A 15,283-nucleotide genomic window follows, 5' to 3' on the forward strand; every position below is an offset into this window, starting at 1 on the left:
GCTCAGGTGAAAGACTTCAGTCTCCAGCTACAAAGGGGAGATAGCAGACAATGGAGCTGGTGATTCATTACAAAAGAATACACTCCAGAGGCCTGCTGCCGGCTGCCACTCGGGCTCACAGCACTATTTAAAGGAACAGCAACCTTCTTCCCAGCCTCCCCTATTCCTAACACCTTCTCTCCTGGTTCTGATGGAAAACAGATTTTGAAGAAAATGCCAGCAAAGCACTGAACTGTCCAAGAAAGGGAGGGCCTGTGTTCTAGGAGTGGGCAGCCTCACCCCACTGTAGAGTCAAGCCAGCATCTACTTTCAGGTTGGAATGTAAACTTCTCCTTTAGTGTAACAACAGACTTTGTGTCTTGTTAAGTGGTTTTTAAATTAATTAGGTAAAAGTTGTTTTCAACTTTGTTTTTCTAGTTTACACATATTAGGAGAAAGAGTTTCCTTTTCCCTTATCTCACCGTGCTTATCTATAGACAGGACAGACACTATCTTTGAGTATGTGAATCAAGTTAGACTGACTTTAGCAAAAAACTTCTGCAACATGAATATGAATAGGAGATAAGGGTATTATTTATAGTAGCACATGAACATGTCTGGCTACTAATGTATGAAAATTTTGCTATTAAAATTCTGTTTTTATTAAAAGCCAAGTTCCCTTTACTGTCAATGATAACACAGTTGCTAATCAGCGATAAGGCCATATGAAATTAGAGTACATGTAATAGCAATGCTTGGATGTGCATACAGCAGTCTAAGAACAAATGATGAAGATGACTTCTTTCTTCCACCCAGTGATGAGGCCCAGGGACAGGGAGGAGGATGCAAGGCACAGCGGCCGTGAGCCACGAAGTGAGGGGTGTGTGTGTGTGGTGAAGCCATTCGGGTCACCTTTTCATACCCTAGCCAGTAACCAGCCATTTTCACTCCAACAGCCACCCCCTGACCAGTACAGACAGTTTATACTGAAAACGCTTAGATGATAGGGTGTTATCAAGTGTTTGGATTTGATGTCTGGCTCAAAACATACAAACCTATACAACAAAGTGGAAAAACAAACCACAGGACAGACCAAAGACTTGATCCTATTTACTATGCCCTTTGAGTTTGTTTTCCAGATTGCAAACAACTATCCCCATTACTTTCAGATAGATGGTGTAGACACTGAAACAAATATCCCAATTCTGAAGCCCACAGTTCTCTTTTTAGTTTTATGAATTGAACATGAGAAAATGAGAAGTCTTTCCTTCAGCACTTAGTACATCTGAAAAAGCACGAAGATTACATTTATTTATTAGAATCTTTAACCACTAAAAAGTCTCTTTCCAGGTTCCACTCCCCCCGTGGCCCCCCCTGCACCCCTAACAACCAGGACACAATTCGAAGCATAAACAAGGAAGCACATTTTACTTGTCATACTTCAACATTTCCAAAAATAAGGGGCAATGCTCTAGGAGGCCACAGCAGCCTGATTTTAACAGTTCCTGTTTAGATAAGTCCTTCACTGATTTGAAAATTGTGTGAGAGCTGAGGGCTGCCCTCTAACGCTGCCCCTTGGCGGAGAGGAGATGGAATGCGGACTCAAGGTGAACTGAGATGCTGACCACAGGCATCAAAATCAAGGCCTGGGTGCACAACCCCCCCCCCCGCCGCCCCCGCCCCCATCCTGAAGAAATAGAATGGTACTTCAAAACCATTCATTAGATTCTACAAAGGAGTAAGAAGCATTAAAAAAAAAAATTAAGAGTTTCTCCACTTTCCAAAGGAGTAAGCTCTTGACAATTCCTTAACTCAGATTTGGAGAAAATCCTCCTTGGAAGGATTTATCTTTTGAAATTTTCCTCTTCTTTGGGTCAGGATGGACTGATTCATCTCTACAGGTTTCCCTCCTTCCAAACAGCACTGCAGGGCATTATATAACATTTAACTAAACAGTGCTCCAGCACCAAAGGCGATGTCTCTGATAGCTTGCTGCCTCTCGCTAGCCCTCCAGTGGTGGCTAGTTGAGGAAAAGTGGAGAGAATACAAAAAAAGGGGCACCCTCCTTAAAAGGACAGTACTGTTCAGCGAGAGAAGCCTGGGGCGACCTCATCCCAAGTCTGAGGCCAAAGGATCTCGGAAAAAGGCGTTCAGATAAGTCTCAGCCTCACCACTTTCTTTCAGGCCATAGATTTTTAATAAGGGGGTGGGGGTGGGAGTGAGGGTGGGGGTGGGTAAAGGTACAGTAGGGTGGCAACTAAATAGCCCTGCTGGGATCAGAAGAACAGTCACCTTTCCATCTGCCGGGAATGACTTGCTAAAATGCAGTGCAGAGTCTGTTTGACACAACCAGAAAGGCAGAGAGAAGGGGGTGGGGAGAGAAGACAGATGAAGATCTTCCATTTCCTACTCCATCTCCTTCAAACGTCTTTTAAATCGGGCAACCCTCACTTACACGTACACATTTATTCTATCAGGGAAAGCAGTACCTGCTTCTGCTACACCAAGATGCTCCATGGGTTCTTATGGAAAACATCCTTTGCCAACGACAAAGCCACAGAGATGAAACATTCTTTCCTAGCCTTCATTTTTGATAATCCATTTATAAAGAAGGCAGCAAACTGCAATTCTCCAGCCAAGCCTGAGAAACCCCAGTGAATCAGCTTTCCCAGTGTCACAAATTCTTCTGCAATTCTTAAAAGGAAGTCACTCCCTCTCCCCTTTCTGGCAGTCTACAAGAATCTTTTCCTACCTCTGCAGTCTCTCTCCCTCCCTCTTCTCAGAATCAAGACAAAGAGGTAGACAAATCCCCACAGGCTCTTTCCTGAGCTACAGCTGCACACTACAGGAAACCGGGATCGGCTATGGAGCCGAGGGAGGGGGAGAAAAGGGCACGATATAGTACACATGCTCAAAGGCCAACGCTTCAGCTGGTAACAATAAATCTGCCTTTTTAAGAAGACAACCCTCATTAAAACTTGGCTTGCTACCCTCCAACCCCATACCTTTCTGCAGATCCCTGAGACAGAAATGTGTGGAGGACATACAAGTCTTACCTGAGTTACCATTTTCTTTTTCTCCATAAACCAGAAGGAGCGGATGATAAGCAGTTGGAAGCCGCCGTAGCGGGGCACACCTCTGTGGCTCTCTGCCACCCCGTCCCCAGCTATCTGGCGAAGGGCAGGCGACAGGCCTCCCTTTAAACGTTTTCCTGCCTTTCTCTTTCTAGTGTTTCTTCCTTTCTTTTCTCTTCCTCTCTGGCAGTCTCTCCCCCTCCTTCTTTCTCCAGCTCCCTCCCATATCTCAGGCAGATGGCTGAAGGAAGCCCCACCCCTGAATGCCTAAGGTAATTAATCAGAGTAGAGCCCCACCTCTTCCTCCTCCCCTATACCCCTCCCTCCCAGCAGGCTGACAGCTCCCAACTCCAGAAGCAGGCCTGCTGGAGAAGGGCAGTTTAGCTTGTGCTTTACTGTGCGCACGCGTGTGTGAGTGTGTGAGTGAGTGTGTGTGTGTGTGTGCAAGCGCGCGCGCACATGCACGCACACAGGATAGGAGGGGAAGACTGAAAAGGGGTAGGCACCATGTGCTGGCATATTATAAGACTGTGATGGTGGTATTAATTATATTGCTCTAGAAGCACTTACCACAACTTATTACAGCTAATACAGATTTATGAGATTACGGCCATGAATATCTGATAATAAAGAAGAAATGAAAATTAAGGTTTTTTTTTTCCCCAACTGATGGACATTTATAGATAAGAGTAAGTCTAATGAAAGGTGTGGAGCAAAAAGCTGCTCAGTGACAGGAAGGTTTTCAAGGACAGCAACACAGTCTGGTGCTCGAAGCCAGAGGCGAGGTAATGAGGGCATAGGACTAGGAGAGAAGGGAGGTCAGTTATGTGCCTATTTTTTTCTCCTCTAAAAACCCTAGAGATTCTGAAAAAGGTGTCACCATAAATCTGCCTGCTTGAGAGAAGCAAGGTGTGCACATCTGGCTGCTGAAGCTCCTCACTTCATAATGGGAACTGCTTTTCCTGCTTTTGCTGTATTTCAGCCTACAGTGAAAAAGAATACCTTTCTTATACATCCACCCTGGTTATACACCCGCACAGGTACCTGCGTCATTACTGCAAACAGTAACAGTTACCACAGAGCTCAGAGAATACAGTGGCTCAGGAGAATACTTACTCAACACAAGCTCTTTAAGTCCTCACATTAAAAAGCTTCACAGTGGTGAACTGGGCTGGGGTGCTGATCCCATTTTGTTCTGTACTAGTACCTCAGGGGGGAAAATACTGAATTCTGAACATAATTTCATCATCTCTACATAAAGACTGAATTATGCAAATATTTGATAAATTTAGGTCTTTTGCTACCTTTTTTTCATAAAAGTTAAGATTTTAAAATATATTCTGACAAGATCCTATTTGAAAGATTACATATATTAGTTCTACTATATTCGTTGAAAGGTAGAAAGGACCAATTGCAAACTTAGCTTTTTTAAAAAACAAATACTCAAAACTGTGAATCAGTAATCCACGTAGTAGAGTTTCTTGTTGTCTCCACCAGGGCTGTCTGGCCGATGTTGAACCAAGCTTTTAATATGTACCATGTAATACCGGTGGTTAGCACTTTGCTAACACAACACCATGTTCTCTCAGTTACCAGTTATTTTAATAGTTCCAAAAAGAACGCACAGACTACAGAACCATGAACAAACCATGACCACAGTCAGGTCTCCATGAACAAAATCTGGAGACCACAGTCAGGTCTGTGCAACAGGGCAGCACTGGGTGATCTGACACCCTCTTATCCATTCTGCTGGTACCCACACACATGTAGCACACATTTGCACAGACACATGTGCACACACACTTTTCAAGGAGTGGGGTTTTCAAGCAAAACATTAAGCAAACAAAAATGGGAAAGGAGTAAAAGACCATAAGATTAATACCTTTATGAACATGCCAAAGACTGAACATCCAAACATCAAAAATTTTAAAAGGCAAAGTAAGAAAGAAGAAGGGGTGGGCAATGACAATGCTTGCAATCTTTCCTGTACTTTAATTATTATGAAATAATTGTATTTTCAGCTTTGATATATAAAATAAACCTGCAGGTCCCTGTACTGCAGGGTCTTTTTGAATCAAACAAAAAGCTGCAAGCACCAGAAAAGCTGCTTGGATGCTTGGGTGTCACTTTAGTCCTCTCCTATAAAGATGAGGGGACTTTTTTTTTTAAATAAAAAGGAAAATGAGAGGTTCCAATAAGCAAAAGTGTTAGTAACTGATAAAGGTTTCTACCTGTCCAGAAACTTAAACTTCATTTTAATACACACGATTAATATTTTATATGGCAAATAATAGGCTTAAAAATTCATCACCACTAGGGACAATATAAGCTAAAAATAAAATATGCAGAAATTATTTTTATAAAGTCTCTGAACAACAGGATCACTGTGAGCACTGGCCAGTGTATTCAATGTGTGTCCCTGACTTTAAAGGCTGCCATAGAGGACAACTTGCTCTTTGGTGCCCAAGAGATAGAAGAGAGATTCAACAGCACAAATCTGACCCAGCAAAACAACTCAAGTCCCTGGTAGCTGAATGTACCAAGGAAAAGCTCACTTGACAGTTTGTTTTTATCTCTCTCCTGGAATGGAAGGACAAATGGGGTTGGAGGGATGGGGAGGTGGGCATGTGAACAGAGTACAATAGTCAGTTAAAGAAGATCACGTCTACCTTGGTGGAATGATCTCTGGCTTCAGCAGTCTGCCTGGACATGGGAGGTTCTCAAGAAAGATTTGCTGAATAAACAAAGGACAAGGTACTTTGTGTCTCAGTTTCTTGATGGTTTCCTTGGCATTTCAGTCTTCAGAACTCCGGCTTTCTTTCTTTTCTGCTGCTAACTGAAATTCATCTCAGTCAGTCAATGTGGATCTCCAGGTGATGACCACATTCAGTGGACATGTCATATTTTTACTGACATTTCTGTGGCATTTGGATTCCTGACTTTGGGAAACCTACCCTTAGATTCAAATGGTGCTTCATGTACTGCCACACTGCCAGCCACAGCCACACAGGAGCCTGGGGACTGTTGCTGCTGGTCCTCAGACTACAGCTGTCCCTTGGCAGTGCTCCAGGCAGTGAGGCTCCTTCAGCTGTTTACCCGCCTCAAAAGGAGGAGGGGGAACAATATTCCAGTCTTTCCGAATTTTTCTTTTCCTTGTTCATTTCCTCCCTTTGTGCCCTCTGAATGCTGTTACTGCATGAGGTGCCATCCTCTATCTCTTTTTAGTACAACTAGGAATTTATTCACCCCAAGTTCATAGCTCCTCACAGCACCCCAATGAAAATATGTTTTTTTTTCTGTGCAAAGGGGAACCAGAAAAGGTGTGTGTGTGTGTTTTTTTCCCCAGCAGTGGACAAGGCAGAGGAGAATCTTCCCCTGACTCTTGCATTCTAGCATGCTTGTCATATTGGTGAAACGTAGATTTCACAGTACTACCAGCACTATTTCACAGCAGAGCACACAGCTACTGTTTCTCAAGAATTTACTATGAGATAGATGGCTTCTGAGCAGGCTCACTACATCCTCAGGACAATTGTGAGATACTAAAATCTCCTTTGTAGAGATGATGGAAACTCAGCTAGGTGAGAATAAGCATCTTGCTGATAGGCAAGGAAGTTGAAATCAGGGTCAAATTTAAACCTACAGGTGGAGAGAGCTCCTCCTCATTCCAGGATGCAGTAAGTCAGAGCAAATCTGCTGTATTCTCCACCTGCCCATCCCCATGCTCATAGCTTGGTAGCTGGTCCTCTACTGGCATCCCAGGTCTATCCTCCAAGCATCTCACTGTTGCCAGTAATCTTTCTAAACATGAATCTCATCCTGTCATGTTTGTACAGGAGGAAAAGTACTCTTTGGTTTTGTCAAAATTAGTGTTAATTGTAGACAGAAATGACCTTCCACATGTGTACCTCCCAGCTAAAAAATCTCTGTATTTGATTTACATTTCCTTGATGGCTGAGAATATTGAATATTTTCTTGTTTATTTGTTAGCCATTTGTACTTCTTTTGACAACTGTCTAATTCACTCATTAGCCCGTTCATTTATTTATTCTATTTCTTTATTTATAAGATTTGTTCTTTTTGAGGGCTTAGTGTTAGAGTTGCTCATATATTCTGGTATCACTCCCTTGCCAGATGAACAGCTGGGAAGATCTCCCATTCCGCAGCTCCCTCTTCACTGTGCTGCTAAGTGTTTCTCTGCTGTGTAAGGCTCTTTACCTTGAGGCACTCTTCACCAGTCCTTGCTGTTCATCCCTGAGTTACCAGGTCCCACTCAGGAAGCCCATGGCTGTGCCTGTATATAAAATGATTTCCCTAACAGTCCCTTCTAGTAGTTTCAGAGCTAGATCTTCTACTAAAGCCTTTGGGCTATTTTAAAGGAACCTTTGAATAGGGTGATAGAAAGGGATTTCATTTTTGTTTTCTACCTGTGGATATCCAGGTTACCTAGGCCCATTTGTTGAAGTCACTGGCTTTTCTGCAGTGTTTTTGGTATATCTTCAAGGAATCAATCAGGTGGCTACAAATGTGTGGTTTTATTTCTAGGTCCTCTCTTCAGTGCATGTGTCCTTTGTGTGCTAGAGCCATACTGACTGTGTGGATCTTCAGTAGAATTTGAAGTTGGTACTCTGTTATTTCCAGTAGTACTCTTTTTGATAAGAATTACTTTGGCTATCCAAGGATCTTTGTGCTCCCATATGTATTTTAGGATTTTTTTCTCCCTGTAAAGAATGTCACTGAATTCTGAGGTAATTTCATTGGCTCTTTTGGGTAAAATAATCATTTCACTGTATTAATTGTGTTGATCCATCAACTGTTCTTCCATCTTGTAATATCTCATTCAATTTCCTTCTCTGGCATCTTATACTTTTGTTGGTTGGGTTTATTAGTGCCTCCTTATTTTCCTTCCTTACAAGGCTAATGTAAATGAGGTCATTTTCCTGGAAAATCCCAATTCTTTGCGTGGGAACTGACAGCACCACTTGTTTGCTTCAGCAGACCTGTTAAGAGTTTCAGCCCCCTCCCTCCAGTGCTCACCATGCCCTGCCGCATGGAGGGACTATATAGTTAGTTCAGACTCCGCCTCTCTTCCTAGAGCCCTGAAGTAGCCTTCTGTTCTCCAAGGCTTACTTCAAATATTCTCACCCCTGAAAACTTTCCCAGCCCTATCTGCTTTCCATATCCCAGTTAGTTGTCCTCTTTCTGTGTGCACGTTTTACCTTGGCATCTATCTCATGGACATAAGTCTGCACGATTCTGATTACACCATCAGCAGCCTGAGTAGAGAAATGTTTTATATCACTGCTTGGATGAGCTGTGGTGGTGGTGGTGGTGATATGCTTGTTGAACTCAAACCTGCCTTTGGCCATTACTTAGGCATGCTTTGCAAGTAAAACAGAAAGCATCTTGGTAGTTACTGAAGTACTATGAAAGCATTCTTCTAAGAATATATCTGGCAGTATTTTCAAATTTATAAGTTTATTTTAGTATCTTTCAGAACACTGAACTGAAAAGATATGCAAAAAGTTAAGGTGAATTAAAGATTTTCTTTTTTTTTAACCTTTATTAGAATACCTGAGATTGTAGACAGAATACCTGCTAACTAAAAACTCACCTCACATACTTTTGCTCTTTATAATTTTGTGGTTGTGACTCAACTTCCCTACTTTCCACCCATATACCATTTATGGATCGAGTCCCTGACTAGAGGCAGGGCTCGCTTACACCCTTCTAGGCTGCGTTTGTCGCCTAAGTGAAGAGCAGCATTAAAGAGAAAGTACTTCTTCTAACAATGTAACCTCAGCGCGACAAAAGTCCTCACAGCACACCCCTGCAATGACTCTCAGTGGCAATTTACTCCTAATACTAGGTACCTTTCCCTAAGCATCTCAAGATGCGACTTCAATATCCTCCTTTGCTCCAACATTCCTTTCAATATTAGTGACGTAGATGAGATTTAATTCTATAATCACCAGCTGCTTCCTCCCCCCCTGTTCTGCAGGGTCCAATAAAGACAGCTCATTTCAGACTAAAGGGTGAGAGTAGACTCTGAAAACCATTTTAAACCTTGTGCGCTTATATACATACAAAATCCTCACACTAATTTCTTGTACTTCCAAATCTAATCTTTAGAAAGATTAAAACATGTACTAACTAACATCATGGTAAGTCTAGACAAATTAAAACATACTAACTATAATTTGGGCTTAGGTAATTTATTCATACCATGTATTATTTCAGCCTTAAACAACTTGAGTCATTTATATAATTGAAATGATGTCTACTTTCTTGGTATTCTGAGAAATTTCTCAGATCAATACTAAAAAGAATGCAATGTAAACAAATGTGTCAGTAACTAAATTACCAAAAAAATACATGCTTAAAGTGAAAATCAAAATGTATACTTTTTCTAATATTAAAATATGCCCTGCATCTGTTACTAAATTACTAGCGACTATACTGGCTTGGTTGTCACTTTATTTCTTGTCTGGCAAAGTAATTGGCACATGCTTTAAAAAAAAAATCAATAAATTAACTCAGGTTGAATTAAAGACTGAGTGTATGCGTGTGTGTCATTGTAGGTCAGAATCATCATTTCTTGGAGAATTACAGAGCAAAGGCACTAATTCATGCTCTGGTACTTTGCAAACCCAAGTGCATCTCAGTATTAGTTTCATTTCCATAGGTAAGGCTGTCTAACCGGTCCATAAGCCAAACATCCTTGCGCTGCCCTTGGCTGTCCTAAACCCTCAGTCAGTACATTTAGCTATCTCCAATCATCTTCCTGTAACTGCCTCACTAGTAGTGGGTGACAAGGTAGTAGTATAATACTACCATTATTAATTAAGTACCAATTGTGACAATAAACAACACCCCTAATTTGCAATAATAGCTACATTTTAACCACTTAGAGGTGACAGGTGTTTAATATTAGACCACTCACAAGAATTTCAGGGCCTGGCCTGGCCTGGTCAATCCTAGTGTTAGGGAGGGAGATTCACGTGGAACCTGAGCTCCAGGCCAGCAAGTTTCATAGTGCAATCCTGTCTAAAAGAATAAAATAATTAAGTAAATGAAGGAGAAAGAACTATTTTAGGTAAATTTTCTCTTATTATTATTTGTTGGGGGGGGGGCACTTCAAGCGTATCTTAAACCTTTCTCTAGCAATCCTCTCTTTTTAACCTACTTGTATTTTTAAACTGATATGGTCCAAATTGGGTTCTGCACTAATTATAAGTAATAAAATAATAAATTTCAATTGCACACTCTTAGGCAGGCATTATTTTATTAACATTTTACCTTTGGATGAAAAGAACTCATTTTTGTCTCATCTCAACATTAGCAATTCTAGAAATATTCAATTAAAAAAACAGATAAAAATCTTCTCATTAAAAAAACACTGTTCAGTCTTGTCCCTCAGTGTGTTCATTGTACAATGCATTGGTACACAACTCTAGGTAATATGCAATGAGCTCTGAGTAAAAAGCACTTCTTAAAAAGCACTACATAATTACTGCAAAAGAGTGTAGAAACCAACCATCTAGTGCTCATTTACAAACAATGGAAACTGTTCCATTAAAAAAGTACTAAATAAGTTCATAAAATAGTTTTTAATCTTTCCATGCAAAACTGTTCTTTCAGTCTATTAAATTACTACTACTGTGGCAGAATGGAGAAAGCACCCTTAACTGTGACATCTCAGCCGGAGTCTCAGAGCTGCCTTAATTTTAGATGGAATAAAACACTAAACACAGCAAGGCAGGAAAGCATGGTTTAAGATACTAAACACTATACTCACCAATAATAAATCCGAGTGAATAAAAAGACCGAGAGCACATCAATTCATCTTATCACGAATGAATCAAAGTTTCACTGCCAACGATTTTATTAAATTGTGTCATAGTCTGAAGAGAACTTTTCCACAGAGTGATTTAACGCTCGTGGTTACTGCTAGCTGGTCACAGCTGGGACTTATCAAGACTCACCAGTATTTACTTGTAAGAAGATTGGCTTCTAGTCTAGTTTCATGACACGTCCAGCCTTAGGCTGTAAGAAATACCCCTGATGTCAGCAAAGAAACAATCCCCAGATAAACCAAGTCCATAAATGCTGTAGACCTCGTCACGGCAAGTGTGATGCACACTGCACTTCAGCTGAGAAATCAAAACCCATAGAAGGTTATGTACTGCCCATAAAATACCAAGATCAACATGTCAGGATCCAGCTAAGGGGAGAGAGAGCACAACCTCCACTGGTTCCAGGCCTGGGGCCCTAAGGCTTGAACAAAAGGGAGTATACCCACAATGGGTTAAGATCCTGGCCAGCTCTGTTAACCCTGTACATTTTTGCTCAACCTACAACTTAGGTGCTCGGTACTACAAATGGGGTCAGAAAGGACAATAATTAAGGATCATGGAACATTTGTAATTCAGAATTCAAAGAATCAGTAAAAATACAATTATATGAGCATGGCTGTGTAGAATAACTACTGAGCTAGAGCCAGAATCCAGGGTTCTTCTCCATTTACTTCCTATTCTGTTGCCAGTTGAAAGGTATTTACACAATGCAATATGCTTTATAATGGCTTAACCTTTTCTGGTTCTGGATTTTAACAAGATAACAATGAAAATGTCACTAATTCTACCACAGAATAATTGGAAATGGTAGGCTAAAACCAGATTGAAATAGTCTAGGTATGGCCTCAATTATGTATTACCTTTCTGAAAAATACAGTTACATTTGGAGTCTGCCACCTGTAGCTCTCAGTCGCCTCCAGAGACCCTCAAGCTTATATCATGGCGGCACGATAAATATTACATTTATACTGCCCAGCACATGCTGTACCCACATTCTCTAAAGCTCCAGAATACCTAATACTGAAAAGCTAACCACTTTTGTTTAGCTTTTTAACACTATTAAAATCAAATCTCTTGCTATAGCAAATTAGAAAAAAAAAATCTCAAGAAACCCGGCCCAAACACACCATGTCACATTCATCTTCCCATGGTAGAGAAACCTGTACCATAAAAACCGTAAAATTTTCATGTCAATCAAATATTGTTTGGAAAACGAGTCATAACCCAGCTTACCTGGACCAGAGGATACTGATAATCCATGCAATATACACCATACATAGCAGAGGGAGAGACGCCAGATCTGGACAGCACAGAAAGCACCTCAAGCTTTTGTCTAGCCTGATGTGTCCTGTCCAAGGGAACTAGAAGCACCCTCAAAAAACAAATCCTTGCCCCACTTTCCCCGTCTACACAGACAGGTGTGCTGGCTCAGCTGGTGAAGTCAGAGTTTAGTTCAGGGCAACAGGATTCAGTAGTACATACAAAAGATGTTCAAAGAAAAGCAAAATATTCCAACTAAGTTAGCTGCACACACTAAAGAGAGCGGTAGGGATTGGTTTTTAACTGACAGCTCCACCAGAAAGGCAAGAAGCAGAAGATGACAGGCAGGGAAGAGACCTGGCTCCTTAAAGCAGCAAACAAGGGCAGAAGCACAAGACATCCAGAGCTTAAGTAATATAATGTCCCAGGCTGTGTGTCAAAGGGAATGCTCCCAACCTAGGACACTGGAGGCAAATGGGACTGTATTATTTTTCTAGCCCTCCCTTGGGCAGGAATGCGCGTGCGCGAGAACACGAGAAAACACACACACACACACACACACACACACACACACACACACACGCTTCCTTCTCACTGTCTCCGGTAGAGACAGGTGTTAGGATTAAGAGCATAAATCCCAGCCATAGAAAGAACTGGCAGAAAAAGTCACACTGATACATGCAGAAAAGGGTCCCTTTCATGACACTGTATGTTTCTGTATCATTTAACACACAGCTCCCTCCTGCTTTAACAGGAGCAAGGACAGCTGGCAGGATCAGCTAGAAAAGAGGAAGGTGGCCCCAACTCTGAGCAACTTGAGTACACTGGAGGCCTGCAAATATGCGGGGCGTGCTCTCAGCTGTTCCAGTCAAACTTGGAGGGATTAACTGTGGCTGCCTGTGAAGAGGTGGGGGTGGAGAGGTCGCTATAGAGAAGCAGTTGCTTTTCTCCTTTTAGGAAGCGGCTTTCCCCACCCCACCATTGTTTGCACACACATGTGCATACATATTTCTGTAACTGATATTAAAAGCAGTAACAAACAGAGGCAGGTGTGAGGTTAGCTGACAGCCCACAGAAGGCTGGAGTTGGCTTTCATCTACAATCAGAGCTAAGTAGTCCTTAGAAAATAACACACAATGCACAAAAGGTGAAAATAAACAGCTGTAGAGACACACCAGGCAAAACCATTCCTCTTTAAAATCCTTTACTTGGGACAAACATTCAAAGATTCAAACTGCTAACTCTAAGTGTGTCGCAGAGTTCGACCTCCTAATCTACTGAGGTGGATAGCCAGTACTGCTAGGATGTCTTCACGGGTTAGTGAGGTAAGTGAGGTGAGTGAGCTGACATGGCTGCTCCCAACCAGACCAAGTGAAGCCTTCTCCTTCTACAGCCACTGAAGCTAACTAAGCGCAAGGCTATTCAGGAGAAACTTTTCTTTAAGGTTCAAATTGGCACTGACATATCTAGAGATGGTCTTCAGGTATAACATGTACCTTAAATCAAACAGACTCAAGGACCATACAATATACTAGAATATCTTCAGCTTGTCAGCACTGATTCTCCATGAGGATCAAAAATAAACCAATTCAATACAATTACAACAGCTAGGTGTGATGGACTATGCTTTTCAACCCCAGCCACTGAAAATCAGAGGTCAGAAGATGAGAAGAAAGGCCAGCATGACCAAAGACAGCAGGATCACCCAATCCCGTACCAAAGGCAGTTGTCTACACCTACTCTACATAAGGTAGAGTACTCTACACTTGTACAGTGCTTCCTATCACTAAATTCTTGCTTCTAACTTGGTTTACCAACTCTGAAAGAAGCTCACTAGAGGCTCCTAACATCTTACAGTTGCCTGGCCACATCTTAAAGTCTATGGTGTACATTTTAATTGTCCCCGCTAAAGCTAATATATAACAAAAAAGGGTGGAGGTAGGTCTCAGTGGTAAGCAGTTGCCTAGCATGCAGAAGGTCCTGGGTTCTATCCTAAGGTGGCGAGAGAAGGTATAGGAGGCAGGGGCAGGTCTCTGCAGTAAGAATCTTACACAAAATATCCTCTTAAATCAGAGCCTTCTCCATGACTTCACGTCACTACATGCTGTTTAGAGCAGCACGGCATCATTGGGCACATGGCTACTTGTCAATTAGCTCCTTAAGTCACTATTAAATCTTCTGAGATTCTGATTGATGGTGCAGTGGTGAGCATAGCTGCTCACTAAATCTAAGATTCTTCTTGATATAAAGACTTGAAAATGATAATGTGACCATAATAATAAACTGTCTGATAAACCTAAAGCTTCACCAGCTAGCCCAGTTTGATACTGACTGAAGATGAAACACTTAGGTGATACTGTATTTAAGATAACAGAAGAAGCCTGGAGGGGGTGGTACACACCTTTAATAACAGCATGTGGAAAGCAGAGGCAGGTGGATCTCTAAGTCAGAGGCCAGCCTGGTCTATACAGCAAATTCCAGGACAGCCAGGACTATATAGAGAAGCTCTGCCTTGGAAAACAAAAACAAAACAAAGCAAAGCAAACAAAAAACTCCCAACAAAGCAACCCCCTCCTCAAATAAAACTCCTAAAACAAAACCAAACTAAAACAGTTAACAGAAGGGTGGATGGAAATGGGCAGAGCAGCAGCACTCAGAGAGAAGGCAAAGAGCTGTACATAGAATCTTAAGGAACCCTGACTTCCAGAGAGCAGACAGCACAAGGTGCAGTGGGGCCCCAGAGTCCTCACAAGAGCCTGAACACAGAAGGCATTTGCTACTCTTCTGTACTCCACATCCCTTACAGATGCCACTAACTGCAAGGGCTGAAGAGAATGAGATTTAGAAAACATGACTGCACTTATCAGACAGGAGCTAATTCCTAGTGCTGGTCTGTGACACTGGTACTAGGTGGGTCAAAATAAAAAGCAGAAGCCGCAGTTGCATTTAAATCTCACCAAAACTTTCTGCCTTGGGCCCAGGTGGGATGCACAGGACAGTCACTGGCACAATCAGTGGTCCCTCTTGTCTTTTCCAGGAAAATTGGTCACAAAACAGGTTCTTCCCAAGTCCAGTAAGATCATCTGCTGAGTACAATGGTACTTCCTATGTGAG

General features: G+C 41.8%; 1 protein-coding gene across 8 annotated transcripts in view; it reads right to left on the bottom strand.

The window, feature by feature from the left end:
* Positions 1 to 15,283, bottom strand: part of Rbfox2 (RNA binding fox-1 homolog 2) — a 240,760-nt gene that overhangs the window by 71,642 nt on the left and 153,835 nt on the right. The window contains exon 1 of one of the 8 annotated variants that reach the window (XM_052160904.1): positions 3,036 to 3,245. The exons of the other annotated variants lie outside the window; for them this stretch is intronic. Coding sequence (XP_052016864.1) covers positions 3,036 to 3,062 — 27 coding nt within the window. The 5' untranslated portion in view covers positions 3,063 to 3,245. Of the gene's footprint in view, positions 1 to 3,035; positions 3,246 to 15,283 lie in introns of those variants that run through there. 8 annotated transcript variants of the gene reach the window in all.

The sequence above is a fragment of the Apodemus sylvaticus genome, chromosome 17, assembly GCF_947179515.1.
Source record: "Apodemus sylvaticus chromosome 17, mApoSyl1.1, whole genome shotgun sequence".
NCBI classification, from domain to species: Eukaryota; Metazoa; Chordata; class Mammalia; order Rodentia; family Muridae; genus Apodemus; species Apodemus sylvaticus.